General features: G+C 41.7%; 1 protein-coding gene across 3 annotated transcripts in view; it reads right to left on the bottom strand.

Moving 5' to 3' along the window:
• PRKCZ (protein kinase C zeta) overlaps positions 1-15,967 on the bottom strand; it is a 368,822-nt gene that overhangs the window by 71,014 nt on the left and 281,841 nt on the right. For all 3 annotated transcript variants that reach the window (XM_068240660.1, XM_068240663.1, XM_068240662.1), the window contains 3 exons: positions 13,317-13,398; positions 5,502-5,554; positions 4,526-4,714 (listed from right to left, as the gene is read on the bottom strand). In XM_068240660.1, the coding sequence (XP_068096761.1) occupies positions 4,526-4,714; positions 5,502-5,554; positions 13,317-13,398 (324 nt within the window). The remainder of the gene's footprint in view (positions 1-4,525; positions 4,715-5,501; positions 5,555-13,316; positions 13,399-15,967) is intronic.

Raw genomic sequence — 15,967 nt, 5'->3', positions numbered from 1 at the left:
AGGACGTACATGATCCCTAAAGGGGACGTCCTCCCATATCTGCAAATTCAATCTTTTGTAAGGTCGCATATTGCCAGTGTTTCAGATGTGGCTTTGCCAGATGACTGACAAAATGCTAAATCCAGGGGGGCCTCTAAAAACATTATCAGAGTTAGTGCAATGCCTAGCGGGTATAGAGGGCCCTAAATTAACATACCTCAGCTTTAAAGCATGGAGGAAAGACTTCCAAGATGAGGACTTAGAAAAGAATATAATACAAGGCCTTACTGAGTTTAGATCCTATATTATAAACGAGCAACATAGAACCTCCCACCTCCTGTTTCTGCATAGAGCGAAATATGCTTTTAATATTAAATATACCCACCCACCAGAGCATTACGTCCCTGAGTGTCCCAAATGTTTAGAACCAAACGCCAACTTAACGCACTGTGTATGGAGATGCTACGTGATAGACCATTATTGGGACAAGGTAATGGAATATGCAAATAAATTATGTAAAAAAAAGGTCTGTAAAGACCACATGTTATGTCTATTTCACAGCCACAAAGTACAAACTGGAAATAGCCAAGAGGTCCCTTCAGCGCTCTTTCATATCATATTAGCCATGGCCAAGCGGGTTATCTTCCTAACATGGATTCAACCACATGCCCCCACCATAAATATGCTACGGAAGGAACTTTTATCCCTCTTTATACTGGAAAGGTTACAGGTATCCCAAAATGTGGAAAAAAGAGCTAAAAACTTTTTCAGAACTTGGAGAAACTATATATTGGACACCTTCTCACCTGCGGAAATAAATGAACTGATGGGGAAATTTGTACTTACCTCATGGTACTGCCTGGAGGACATTGGTGGATCACTGGGACCACTTAAATATCATCCCCCAAAAACAGGGGTCTGCGACCAAGAGTTAACGGCTTAAAATAATCTGTTATAAGACACACTGGTGTAGCTTTTTGAAAACAAGTTGTGTGCTGAGAGACTGGGGTTTTTGTTTGGGGTCGGGTTGTTGGGGAAAGGGGGGAGGTACGGGGAGGGAGGGAGGGACCAGTAGTCCTAGTCTGCGACGAAATTGCACTACATGTATCACTCATATGTAATATCTATGTACTGTGTGATGATGTATGTAGACCTAGGTCTGCAAGGATGGAAAATGAAAAATGCAAATAAAATATATTTGAAAAAAAAAAGAAATATGGAAGAAAAAAAAAAAACTTCTTACCAGGGATTTGAAGGCTGGTTAAAAATATTTCAACACTTAAAGGACATCTGAGGTGAAAATAAACTGATAAGAAAAACAATTATACCCACCCTCCTTCTCCTAAAAATGACTTTTTTTTTACATATCTCACAGTTTTATTTCATATTTAAATCTAGTTTTTAAGTTTTTACGGTTTCATTGTCTCTGCTCAATTACACCTTCGTTGAATTAGGCTAGAGCTCAAATTATGAATTATTGACTTTTTTTTTTTTTTTTTTTTTATCTCTTTCCTGTTCCAGGAAGCCATTTACTGACAGTAAAGTATTTTATGGCTGTAATTACTCATCGGTGAGAGTCATGCTATAGTCTGACCCGGTCCCAACCTGGGCAGAAACTGTCACTTGCATAACTGATTTTTAACTCTTTCAGGCAGAGAAAGAAAACAAGGAACACAGCATAGTTATTTGTGTGCTAGGCACTGTACATACACATCTATCTCAACATGTCACATCGGTTGTCCTTTAATACCACAAGGTGTGGCACACTACTAATAAAGTTGTCTCTGTCCAAATCCTTGCAGCACTAGGATCCCCAATTCAAATTTGGGCCAGGACATTCTCTTCATAGAGTTTGTATGTTCTCCCTGTATTTGCATGGGTTTCCTCTGGGTGTTCTGAGCTTCCTCCAACATTCCAAAAACATACAGACAGGTTAACTCATTCACCCTAAAAATTGGCCTTACTAGACTAGAACCAGGGCTGGATTTGTACTTTTCACAAACCAAGGCTTGCTGTCACTTCCACCGCACTTAGCAATCTCTTCCACCAAGAAAACGCAAAAAGTGCATGGAGAAATGCAGTGCATTTTTCATACATTTTTTTCCTATGCACTTTCCTTCCATTTGCATCCGTTTTTATCTTTTTTTTCTTAATAAAATGCAAGTGACTACCAGCCATCAGTTTTGCAGGAAATTGCATGTAAAAAGAGAAACCTCCACATCAATAAAATGTGTATAATATTAGGTTAACCTACTTATTACGGTAACCTACTCCTAAGGAAGGTTTTAAAATGGTGCATGTTTGGGGGATTTTAACTGCCACATAGTATTTTTTTTTGTGCACTGCGGCGCCATCAGGAGATTGAGTACTGTATCTCCTGGTGTGCAATACGGCATCCTAACAGTCCCTTTTTACCTCTGCAGCCATTATATGCAGCAGGGATAGAGCAATGTTGGACCGGGGCCATGCCACAACATCGAAAAGGTAATGGTATCTTTAACCGCCCTGCCCGCGTTCTCACTTTAGATAGTGTGGGGCAGGGCTGCTGCAACCAACTATTCTCAGGCTGTGTCTGTAAGCCTAATGCATAGCGGCGCAGGGAGCGACTGATATATTTATCTGATCTGGACGCAGGATCGGATCTCCACTTGAACCAGCAAGCAGAACTGTAATACTCACATCCACCTCTGGGCCCTGAACACATCATATCATGTGATCAGGGCCCAAAGGAGGATGCCAGTGTTAGCGCCACTCGGTGATGCAAGAGGAGAGTCAATCCTGCATCCAGATCAGATAAATATATCAATTGCTCCCTGCGCCGCTCGGCATTAGGCATACAGACGCATCCTGAGAATAGTCGGCTGCAACAGCCCGGCTCCACGCTATCTAAAGTGAAATAACTCGGGCAGGGCAGTTAAAAAAGATGCCATTACCTTTTCAATTTTGTGGCATGGCCCCAGTCCAATATTTCTCTATCCCTGCTGCATATAATGGGTGCAGAGTTAAAAGTTGCCTGTTTTTATGCTGTATTGCTCACTGGGAGATACTGTACTCCATCTCCCAATGGTGACATGCACTGCAACAAACCACCAGGGCCCATATGCAATTCACTTTTTCACCTGTTTTCTTCTAGGTGATAATTTTAAACTTGTCAATAAAATACCCTTTCGGCCACCAGAAAGCAAGAAAATACTCAAAATAATTTTGATAGTACTTTTCCACCTACTTTTTGGTACTTTTTTAGTTGAAAAGTGCTGAAAAGTTATTTTAAATCGAAGATGAAAAATTTTCTCCTAGGAGAAAACTCAGGTGAAAAAGTGAATTGCATATGGCCCCAAGTCACTTAGTAGTCACAGCCATTATAAGAGCAGGGGCAGCAAAAAATGCCCCAACATCTCAGAATTAATGGCACCTTTTATAATCCCCTAGACAGTGCACACCATTTACAAAATAAAATACACATTTTTATTTATGGATGTGGAGATTCCACTTTGTGGTGGGGGCTGATGGAGGGGGGTCAGAGAAACAAACACTGACTTGGAACACCATTTGTCTCAATCTTTCCTACCTCCTCTGTGTGAAAGCTGTTCTCACTATACTTTCTCCACCCACACCTGGGCCTGGCTGGATCCCAGTCATGCATGGTGTCACCAGTGTGGGCTTTATTTCACCATCTGGGAGGTCTGTGCCTGCAACCTGCGGCATCTGACCTCCTATTCATCAGCCCTAGTGGTACAGAGAGACCTCTCCTTCACTGTGTCCTGGCTAGCCCTGCCCCTCTAATTCCACTCAGAGTTTGGAACTCCAGAGGAGAGCGTAGATATTCTGAATGACGTGGGGTCAGGGTCAGGCAAGGCCACACCAGCACAGCCCGTCCTGTTCGTGGCACATAAAGTGCTAGGGTGAAGAGGAAACCGGGGTGGCTGCGGATCAGGTGAGATTATTTTGGCATGTTGCCTCTTTGCTCTCCCAAGTCCCACCGGCCCTCAGCTTTTTCCACTCAAGGCCCAGGCCTTTATGGACTTTCCCATAAATCGGTCCCTGACTAAAACTGGAACATTAGAGGACGACAGACTATGGTAGGGATTAGATTGTAAGCTCTTCAGAGCGACTGTTAGTTATATGACTACATAAAGCATTATGGATAATATCAATACTATATAAATACACAATAATAGTAAGCAGTGACATACACCAATGTCCTTTTCTCAGTGGTAGCCCCCTCAGTTTTAATGACCATCAGGTTACCATCTGGGGACTTTTTATCTGTTCACTGGGCGAGTACGAGTGTGACTGACCTCTTTAACAAGGTCTGTGTGGGGACAAATATATTCCTCATAGGTGAACATAGAGGTGGCAACATTTTCCTAGGAATTGGCAAATGTCATACTGTTTGTAATCTCTACGGACAATAAAATACAGTAGACGTTTCACTTACCACGAGTGACACACATATACTGCATAGCTGCCATATTGTACATTTCTCTCTAGCCTGAGAACACATTATTTTCAAAGATCTCTTTTTACAGAATCACACTGTACAAACCTCTTCATCATGCACCAGCTCCTTCTTCACCACTTTCATAGCAAAGACCTGATCGTTCTTCTTTAACCTCACTAAAAGGACTTTGGCATAGCTTCCTCTTCCAATTACTCGGATGAGATCAAAGTCCTGAAGACCCAGACCCTGCGAGATTTTAATGCCATCCATTCCATCAATGACAGGTTTGATGTCCTATAACCAGCAAGCCAAAAACAGCTCATGAGTGAACAAGTATTAAGAGCAACAACTTAAAAAGAAGCAGCAAAGAGAAGGTTTAGAGCTGAATCCTTAAAGGACAACTGTAATGACAGGTATATGGAGGCTGCCATGTTCATTTCATTTTAAGCAGTACCAGATGCCTGGCAGCCCTGCTGGTCTATTTGGCTGCAGTAGTGTCTGAATCACACCAGAAACAGGCATGCACCTAATCTTGTCAGATCTGACAATGTCAGAAACACCTGGACTGCTGCATGTTTGTTCAGGGCCTATGGCTAAAAGTATTAGAGGCAGAGGATCAGCAGGATAGCCAAATAACTGTTATTGCTTTAAAAAAAATATGGCAGCTTCCATATATCTCTCTCTTCAGTCGTCCTTTAAGAAGACAGTGAAAACATTTGTGTTACCTTCAGATGTCATTTGCACTTGTTGAAGGACCATTCTGCTAAATGATCCCACTATGTACATGCATGCACAGAGCACAGGGATATATGTGATATGTAATGGAAAAAAAACAAACCATTCTGCTATTCCCAAAATACAATGGGTTAAACTTTGCAGAGGACGGCCTACTCCTTGCTGTGTATATCAATATATTTATGTTAGCGGAAAATAAGAGTAGTTCAAAACAAGCAGGTAAGGGAGACGTGTGAGTGACATGCTCCGACAGAGCTTACTAGTATTTACTATATGTAAAGAGCTTCAGAAGATGGAATAATATTTATTGTACTGTTCACCAAACAAACCTTCCCTTATAACTTACCTCCGAGCCATCTTTCCGTGTGTCAATTTTTCGGGGTGGATGGATAATTGTAACTAGAAAATAAGCCAAGCAGAAAAATTAGCCATGGTCTTAAATCATTACAGAGTCACGATTAGGAAATATCTGAGGATATGGTGTATGTCATGTTTGCAATATACACTCCTCGTTAATTGGTATGCTACTTTAAAAGATTATAATATAAAGTGGGTTAGATTACTAAATCTAACAAAACATTTGTGGCTGGTCTCAACCAATCACAAGCAGACCTGACCATTTGGAATAAATCCACTGTACATTTTTTATGTCCTATCTAATAATTTGCGAATGCCAAAATAAGTCTTGTATACTCAATGGATGTTTGCTTACAATTGGAAGTTTCACACTCTTCCCCACACACAACTAGAAGAACGTTTGGATGTTTTGATAGAAACTGATAGACCGGTTCACGCAATCTCAGCTTCTAATGAGAAGTTTCAATATAACTGGGCAGAACGGCTAGCTTACTGTTCACCTGGGTCATCTTCTTAAATTTTAGTTATTGCACGTTGCTTTTTGTAGCGCTCTAGTTTGCCTGGAAGGATTGCATTGGTTTCTTTGTTTTAGTGTTTAGTTTGACCAAACACCAGTTTTGTATCATTTTTATATTGGATGTCTCTACTATATATGGATATCATGCAAGTACATATTTTCCACTATGAGGATTTACGTCCATTTGATTGTATGCCATTTTACATGCCGAGTGCAACCTGTGTGTATTTTTATTACTTTCAATAAAACCTTTTTGTAAATTAAGTCTTGTATTGCATGAAGCAGTAAGGGACTTAATACTTATGGGCATGACCAGTAATGGGCATCTTGCAATGTATGCATAAAAGGTGCCAGTAATTTAGGTGCTAAGCGAAGGCTACGAAGCTGCACAGCAGGACCCTCACCTGTGGCCTTAACTATCCTCACTCTTTTAGTGGCATGCATAGTGTTTGCCAGTACCTTTTCTATATGTATTGACCCCAAATTACCAGGCACTGCATGGCACTCAAATTACCTGTCTCGATCTTAGACCTGGTACACGCAGACCAACATTCAGTACCAATCAACAGACGATCTGATAAAAAAAAAACAACCAGTTCATGATCGTTTTCGCAATCACTGGGTGACTGGATGTATTCAACAGTATCAACCAATCCTGTTCAAGTCGCAGGACTTTGCTTAAAAGAAAGGATCAAAGGCTACTGTATGTGTTTATGTTGTTTTGCTATATATGATCGATTGTACCATTAATTAAGAAAACAACTGGAATGAACAATTGTCCAATTAACTGCCAGTGGACAAGAAAAATCAGACTTTATCTCGCACAAAAGATCTACAGCCAACAACAGAGCTGCTCAACTTTTCCACACAGGGGAATCACTCTGCAATCCTTCCTGCCTAAAAGCCCCAACCACATTCTCCAGGGAAAGGTGTGAAGAATTCTCTGCCTTCTTCACAAACAAGGTGTCTGCCATCCGTGCCAGCATTACACCAACAACATCAATTGACCACTGGACTTTGCATATGCCTACTACCGTACCACCATGGCAAGTCTTTGACACTCTGAGTGAAGAAGATTTTGGAATTCTCATTCAAAGTCTCCGCCCCACTACCTGCGACCTGGATCCTGGCCCAACTGGATCCTTAATGCAGTGCCTGGAGCTGATCAGGTCAGCACTTCACAAAATCACTCAGTGCTCCTTGCAAAGTGGACTTTTTTCCAGAAGAACTAAAGAAAGCAATCATAAAACGACTCTTGAAGAAACCATCACTAGATCCTGATTCTGTAACCAACTACAGACCTGTGGCGAACTTACCATTCCAAATCTAGTTATCGAGAAAGCAGTCGCCAACCAGCTAGAAGCCAGGCTTACAGATAACAACATATTTGATACTTTTCAGTCAGGATTCAGGAAAAGGCACAGCACTGAAACGGCATTAGTCCGAGTAATGAATGATCTACTTACTGCAAGGGACAAGGGTGATTGCTCAATTCTAATTCCTCTTGGCTTGTCTGCAGCATTTGATACTGTGGATCCTGAAATACTAATCCAGCGACTGAAGAATTACTGTGGCCTAAGGGATACTGTTCTTAGCTGGTTTCAGACTTTCCTATCTGGCAGGACACAGCAAGTATGTCTGGGCACACACTACTCTAATCCAGTGCCACATGCCTATGGAGTTCCACAGGGTTCTGTACTATCTATCACCATTACTCTTTGCAGTCAACATGCTCCCACTGGGCAAAATAATCTAGAACTATGGCCTAGGATACCATTGTTATGCAGATGACACACAACTGTATCTGTCCTTCAAGCCTGGCACCCAAGACCCATCAGCATCCATAAATGCGTGTCTAGTGGATTTACAAAATTGGATGAACACCAGCTGGCTGAGGCTGAACTCTGATAAAACAGAGGTGTTGGTGGTAGGTGGTCCACACATGGTGGATAAAGTTCAAAACGCTCACCACCTCAAACTAGCAATTGGGGGAGATACCGTACAGTATAAAGACTCTGTGCGAAACCTTGGGGTGATCTTGGATGGATATCTAAAACTCAGACAGCAGGTATCAGCTGTCGTCAAGTCTTCCTTCTTCCATCTAAGAAATATAGCGAAAATCAAACACCTTATCCCAGCTGAAGACCTACCTGCCCTGGTTCATGCAATTGTATCCTCCTGCCTAGACTACTGCAACACCCTGTTCATCGGATCTACAGATAAGGTTCTGCGCCCCTTACAGCTAGTACAGAATGCTGCAGCCAGACTCCTAGCCAATGCCCCCCGCAGCTCACACATCACCCCAGTACTGCAAACTCTTCACTGGTTGTCAGTAAAATGGAGAATCAATTTTAAGATCTGCCTGCTGACATGCAAGGCTCTACACCACATGGGACCCAAATACATAGCGGATCTATTGGAACTTTATGCCCCTCCACGCCCCCTCCGCTCTGCCAACAAGATGAAGCTGGTTATTCCCAGGATACACTTAACATTTGGTGCTCAGGCCTTTTCCTATGCAGCCCCTACTCTATGGAACTCACTTCCACAATCAGTACGAGAGGCTCCCTCTCTGGACAGCTTTAAAAAAAAGGCTAAAAACTCACCTCTTTTCCCTAGCCTTTGAGACTGCATAATGCAGGGTCACAGCGCTTTGAGTCCCCAGGGAGAAAAGCGCTATATAAATATTATTGTTATTGTTTTTACAATAGGGAGCTGTCCAGTGTCTGGGGACCTTTGAGATTATATAGGTATGCAAAGCTTTTAAACCATTTTTCATCTCACATACAATTCTAAGGAGTATGATAGGAGCTGAGAATATGACTGAGGGGATGGGAAGGGGAAATGAGGAGCTGTGTATTGGTGAAGGACATATTTTAGAGCGCTTTGAGTCCCCAGGGAGAAAAGCGCTATATAAATATTATTGTTGTTGTTGTTATCCCAGGCCTTAGATTAGTGCTGAAAAAAGGCTACATTGTCCAGCAGCTTGCACCATTGGGATTCTACTGTAATAAGACACAGAACATTTATATTGCGTTTTTCTCCTGGCAAACTCAAAGTGCCATAGCTGCAGCCACTAGGCGACACTCTATAGGCAGTAGCAGTGTTAGGTAGTCTCGCCCAAAGTCTTCTTACTGAATAGGTGCAGGCATACTGAACAGGAAAAGCAGAGGTTCGAACCCTGGTCTCCTGTGTCAGAGACAGAGCCTATCCAGCCAGTATACTATCCACCCACTGCATACCTTAGCAATCAGGCATGACCGTTCACAATAAATTGTGGGATATTTTAGCATACTAAAAATAAACTACAGACTAAAGCTAGAATGAAATAAGATTTAAATGGTCTGAAATAAACTCATTTTCTTTTATTTCTTAAAAATGTGATATTATATGAGAGAGCACTGAAGGAGAAAAGCATATACAATTACTGCTGATGTTTTTCTGTTATACCTGCATAAGTGTTAATTATCCCCACTGGGAAATTTTCATTCTATTCTTGTTTCTCTGGGGCTTGGTGCACAGATCGCCATGCACAGTTTATCATTCCACTCTGTAGAGTTTGCACTGTACAGCAGGCAAAAAGTACTATAGATACTCACGTAAAAGCCAAAAAATGTGCTGAAAAGTTACCCCCTTGCCTTATATGCGAGTCAGTGGAGCAGAACGGATGGTGGAGCAAGTTTTGTTACTGGCATTGGAGCACAAGGATCATGCACTAATAATCCTGCTCTTGCCATCTGGCTCCCTGCTGTTTCCAAGCCCCCATCCCCTGCAACACGGTATGCATAGTGCGCTGCTCAAGACTACCTGTGTCCGAGGCATGTGGAGCAGAGCATGCCAGCAACCTTTCAGCAGTGCAATGATCAGAATATTCTTCCCGTGTGGCGTCTTGAGACACAGCTGTATCATCCTTGGGGCACATCTATGTATGGGGAGGGAAGCGGACTTGTACTGGGGGCACATCTGGCTCCTGTGGAGGGGGCTATACACGAGTCAATCGCTGTTTTCTTAGAGAAAATTGGTACCTTGGCTTATACACAGTTCGGCTCAAATGCAAGTGTATAAAGTAAACATTTTCAAGAAAACCTGACATTAGAAAATATGGAGTTTGACATCTGTACTGCCTTTTAAATATGACAATTACTGTCTATCAGGCTGATCTTTTTTACATTAGTATTTTGACACACACACCTACACAAAGCATGCAACTGCTGAAGTAAGGATCATTTCACGCTGGCAACCTAGTCACTACAATAATTATCAGTGTGACAGCCAGACAAGTAGCATATTTTAATATGAAATTAAGATGGCAGCCTCCATATCTATCTCGTTAGGATGAAACTTGTCTGTACAGCACTTGGCCTCAAACTGTCACCAGACAGAATAGAGGCCTGATCCCTGTGGGTGATGGTACTAATTTGTGTACATCCAGCTTTACTCTTCATATGACCTGAACAAACAAAGCGCAGCAGATACAATTGTTTATCTCATTAATTTACTTTCTCTGAGTGACATTCTAGATTGGGCACAGGTTATCCATGAAATGGGCAGCCTGCCACTTAGTGATCCACTGTGGTGGATGCTACTGAGTCAGCCTCTACAGTAGTACCCACTGTGGGCTGCAGGGAGACAACTCCCGATTATCCTCCTCCCTTTCTCTCCCCTTTACAGACATGAAAAGAAGCTTAAAATAAACTTGAGAGTAGAAAAATTACAAAATTATGCATACCTGCATAGTCTCTAAGGTCCCCAGACACTGTGTGCGCCCTTATTGTGCCCAACCCTCCCTTTATGCTGCCACTGTAGCCCCACAGGCACTTCTGCATGGCTGTATGTAGCAGTGTCACCAGCAGTGTCCTGGGCATGCACGGTTCCAATGTTTCTGACCATGCATGCCAGGGCACTCCTGGCCACAGCTGGTCTGTACAGCTGCTTGGGAGGGCAATCCACGAGGCCAAGTGGAGTGGACAGCGCATGTATGAACAGGGCTTTCAGATACAGCAGCGCGGAGGGGATGCCGGGTAAAATAAAGAGCTGTCCAGTGTCTGGGGACCTTTGAGATTATACAGGTATGCAAAGCTTTTAAACCATTTTTCACCTCACATACAATTCTAAGGAGTATGATAGGAGCTGAGAATATGACTGGGTGGATGGGAAGGGGAAAATGAGGATCTGTGTATTGGTGAAGGACATATTTTACCTTTTTTTATTCTGCAAAAACTAGAAGGTTATATAACAGCAAACCTGGCAACTTACACTACTTGCAGATTAAAACACAATTAATGCTTCTACTGAACAGGCAACAGAATTAAATGATAGTTTTGACATGTGCCTGGGAAAAAAAAAAACATTAAACAAATTCCCTACACTAGTCCACGAATTAGAAAAAAAAACCCCATCAAGTTTAAAGATGGTTCTTGCATTTGAAGCGCTGGAAAGCAGCAGCTGGAAGCCATTTCTCTGTGCCTGTTGGCAGATCCCCCAGCCACTGTCACGTCTCTGTACCAGGCTGTGCCTCATTCCCGGAAGAGTTTGGGAGTTTATTACTGTAAAGTGATGAAAGTACCCACCCCTCGTGCCAACGTTAGACACATCATTTGTAAAAAGTTACTTCCAGGTTGTTTAATATCCCTGAAGGCTAACTGTGGGCATGGTGGTAAAACTTATCTGTATAAAATTATATCAATCAGATTCCTTGCACAGCTATGCAAAGAAGTGGCACATGTGACAACTTATTGGATACAATTATTTGCACGTATCTACCCCTGATGTCTCGATGTAACTGCAACTAAATGTTTTTACTTGCACTGTAATAGCTCTGTATTTGCAGGAATGGGGGAAGATTACTTCAGGCAAAAACAGCTGCTTAGAATACAGAGATTTTAGGTTTATGTGAAACGAAGAAGTCTTCTCCCTCAGAAACCTGCTAGAAAAGGTGCATTATAAACTGTGGAAAATACTACTTAACAGATTATTGTGCTGATTTTTTGCTGCATACACTTTACAGATCAGGTCAGGTGTGCCAGTGTTGCTCTGAGTCCACTGATTACAGGATACCACCAATGCCAAAGCATCAATATTGTAGCCAGAAAACTGCATTTTTACAAGAAAAAAAATTGCAGCCTCCTTATTTTCCAAATTGTTTAATTTTTATATTTCTAGATTCAAATAACTGCTTGCATAGAAAACTTTGATTGACATTTTTTGACCAAAAAAATCTTGGTCAATTTTGCAGAGAATGCAAAAAATGACTTATTGGACAGGGTGGAAAGGTCTGTTTTACTGATCTAAAAATTGATAAATACTGTATTTTCCGGCATATAAGATGACCCTCCAAGTTTTCCAGTTAAAATATAGAGTTTGGGATATACTCGCTGTATAAGACTATCTCTCTTCCACGCATACCAAATAAAAATTAAAAAAACATCATATACTGGCGCAATGAATGAACATTTACCTCCTACTGGTGCTGTACTGTATGTGGTACCCAGTATATAGGCAAATGACTGGTTGAATTGCTCAACTCTTCCTAAGCGGATTGGTCAGCTCTCAGTCTCCCTGCTTATCAGAGCTGTATGGAATAGATTGTGCTGTGCCCATAAAACACGCCTCTTTCACCTGTCTGGCCCACCCTTGTATCCCCATTTACCTCCTTCTCTGCCTCTCAGATCTCACATATGCTCGCCTGCACCGCTTCACTACAGTCCTCAGCAGCAAAATCTGAGAGGGGGTAATAGGATTCTATTAAAACAAATAGCACCACCTAGAGGCAGGAGGTCACACAACAGCCTCACCTAATTAAGGCTGCTGATTCTGCAGGCCAGGGAGGCACAACATTCTAAAAACCATGGAAAGGTCACTCGATCCAATTTAACTTTTTAAAGGAGCGCAAACAAGGGATATTGGGTAAAAAGCAAATTCCTGTTTTCGATTGGTCTTTAATAAATTGCCCTTTCCATAGTTTAGTATATTAAATTCTAGTGAAATCTGCAGTTACTGCAGATCATAAACCATCAGATGCAGAGCTTGCACACAATGACACGCAGTAATGAACAAGTAGAAGGACAAAATCAGTCAGCTGTGTAACAAATCCTTGATGCACTCTCCCTCAACCTGATATCCAAAGACCTCTCTAATAGCTTGTAAATTGCTTCAGGCAAGAAAGAAGAAGGGAGAATTTTTTTTTATTTTTTTTAACCACCAAAGAGACAGTAATTAAATTATGATTTCTGAGAGGCCTTCTCTTTGGGATAACAGGTCATTCTCGCAGGCCAACGTTCAACTTACTTTGATCTGATTCATCAGGCGGGTTCTCGCCCTCGTCGCTTTTGTCATCTACGCGCGGCTCCTGGAAAGGCATGACCGGATCCTGTTACGCAGACAAAAGAGAAAGGTTACGTTTCCTGGTGGCTGCAGGAAAATGTTCACAAACACAGAATTTAAGAAAGACAAAAAACCTCCAACTACCAGCTTCACCAAGCTAGACGTTAAAGTAATGCGCCAGCCTTATCGTGCCAACCATCAGCTCAAAACACATCTTGAAATATTTCAGAAGAGGTTCATGCTCCAGCAAATGTAAGAACAGGAGCAAAACGTGGACTGCATCTTAACTGGGATGTCTGTTCCTTAACAGGACTCATCAAGCCTGCCAGCGTTCAGGAGGCTTCTCCGAGCACATCTCGATTATTAATGCACTCATAACCCCATACAGCTATTTCAAAGACAGACCAATGTGTCTATCCACAGACTGAGACAGGAAAACCCGTGCAAAAGCTGGATTATGAAGTGCTGCACTTGCTACGGACTCTTAATGGAAAATACATATAAAACAGCTATTAAAATTAAAGAGTACAGACTGTCTGAACTAGTTTAAAAGTAACATTATAAGATGTAACACCGTGCATAGCTGCATTCAGAGCAAGCAAATCCTCAGAGTTAAGAGTAAGGAATATGGGAAGAAGAATATTACCCTTTAAATGACATTTGCTGACTTGAAATGGGCCTGCGGTAACCTTGGGTTCTTGGACTTTGTAAATGTGTTTTCTATATACTGTATTCCAGGAGTGCTTCGGCTAGACTGGCCCGTCCTTGGCAGATTTACCATTGTTACTGTAAATGTGCAGATGATGACACTAATGGTGGTGCTCTGGAATCCCAAGGATTCCGAGACTGCTTTGTAACTTTTTCACGGCTGATCCATTTCAGTAACTTTTATTATCGGATATTCTAAAATGTCTTTTGATGGAAACACAGAGTGCTGCTTGGTGAAACATTTTATGCAACTTCATAGCGCTGGAAAGGCTTATTTAAGTTGTGGTTAGACCCAAAGGGAACAATCAAGCTGGAGTGTGTCTAGTCTAATGTTACCCTTTATCTTTGATATTTGGATTACTGGTTGATTAGGTGGCTAAGGGGTCAATAACTATATATAACTTTATATGGGTACCGATGGAACTTTTTCAACAAACCAAATAAACATCCAAAAGCTGTGTATCATTGCAACTATTATCATTTATAGCATCAACATATTAAGCAGCAAAGCATAAACAAATAGGAGGTGCAGATAAACCTGCGTACATGACATACATATTAAGTAGGGGGAAGGGAAATGTGCATAATTTGCCATGGTTAAGAGAAGAAGGAAGTTGGGTAGAGGAATTTGAAAGGTTGGTTTTGAGGGCTTGTTTTTAATGTATATATGGTACGAGGGAGGGAATTCTAGAGAGAATTGGAGCATCCCAAAAGTAGTCTTGGATTATTAGGGAAAAAGGTTACAAGGGTGGAAGTCCTCAGTAAGAAAGGGAAATTTGGCCCTAATGACATAGCAGAAGACATAGAATGGGTATGCTAGGTACACATGATTCAAATTTCTGGCAGATTTACTGCCAGATCGACTATTTCCATCAGGTCTGATCTGATATCCGATCGAGTTTCTGATAAATTTTCCATAGAAGTCAATGGGAAATTGATTGGAAATCAGATCAGCTGGAAGTAGTCGATAGTCGATCTGGCAATAAATCTGCCAGAAAATTGTATTGTGTGTACCTAGCACAAGATCCTCGTCCAGAGCGGAGATAACACTATCTTTGTTTACATTCTACAGTTGTTACATTGTGTGTAAAGCCCCAACTCAACAGAGGTCTTTTATGCAGCACAATTGTCAGGGCCCTTTTCCACCTGCAATCGCTAGCGTTCATGCTGAACGCTAGCGATTGCTGAATCGCAAAACCGGCGATTCCCCCGACGTTTGCGGCCGCGATTTTGCTATGCTATGCACTGCATAGCAAAATCGCGGCAATTATCGCTCCGCCGCGCGTTCGCGTTCCCGACAAAAGCGAACCGCGGTAGTGGAAATGACCTACCGCGATTCCTATGTTAAAAAGCAAACCGTAGCGATTGTAAAATCGCTAGCGGTTTGCGGTTTTGCGATTCAGCCAGCGCAAACGCGCTGGTGGAAAAGGGCCCTCAAACAGCTTTTGTTGTGAAACAAATTGAAACAGCAAAAAAAAAAAAAAAAAAAAAAGTATTTTGCTATTGTTCAAAAAGCTGGTAAGACTGATAAGAAGTCAATCCAACAGTTCGATTGACTGCTTATCAGCATTTTGAACAATAGCAAAATACTTTTTTTTTAGCGGTTTCAACTTGTTTCACAACAAAAGTTGTTCAACAATTGTGCTGCATAAAAGACCGCTGTTGAGCGTGTGTATGGGGCTTAACAACTGAAAAAGAGCTCTGTGCCTCAAGCATGCACACAGTTCAGAACAGCTCACTAGACGATATCAATTTATATAAGAAAAAGCAGCTTGAATAAAATGCAATGGCAGCTTTCAGAGAAGATGAACTGTACTTTGGGAATTTGTAAATGGACAGTATTACTTGTGCACAAAAGATAATATGGTAACTGTATAGGTAATAAAAAACAGGAAAACACATTTTTA

Source organism: Hyperolius riggenbachi, chromosome 6 (genome assembly GCF_040937935.1).
Source record: "Hyperolius riggenbachi isolate aHypRig1 chromosome 6, aHypRig1.pri, whole genome shotgun sequence".
Classification (NCBI taxonomy): Eukaryota; Metazoa; Chordata; class Amphibia; order Anura; family Hyperoliidae; genus Hyperolius; species Hyperolius riggenbachi.
Note: the sequence above shows the minus strand (reverse complement) of the source record. Positions and strands in the feature narration are given on the sequence as shown.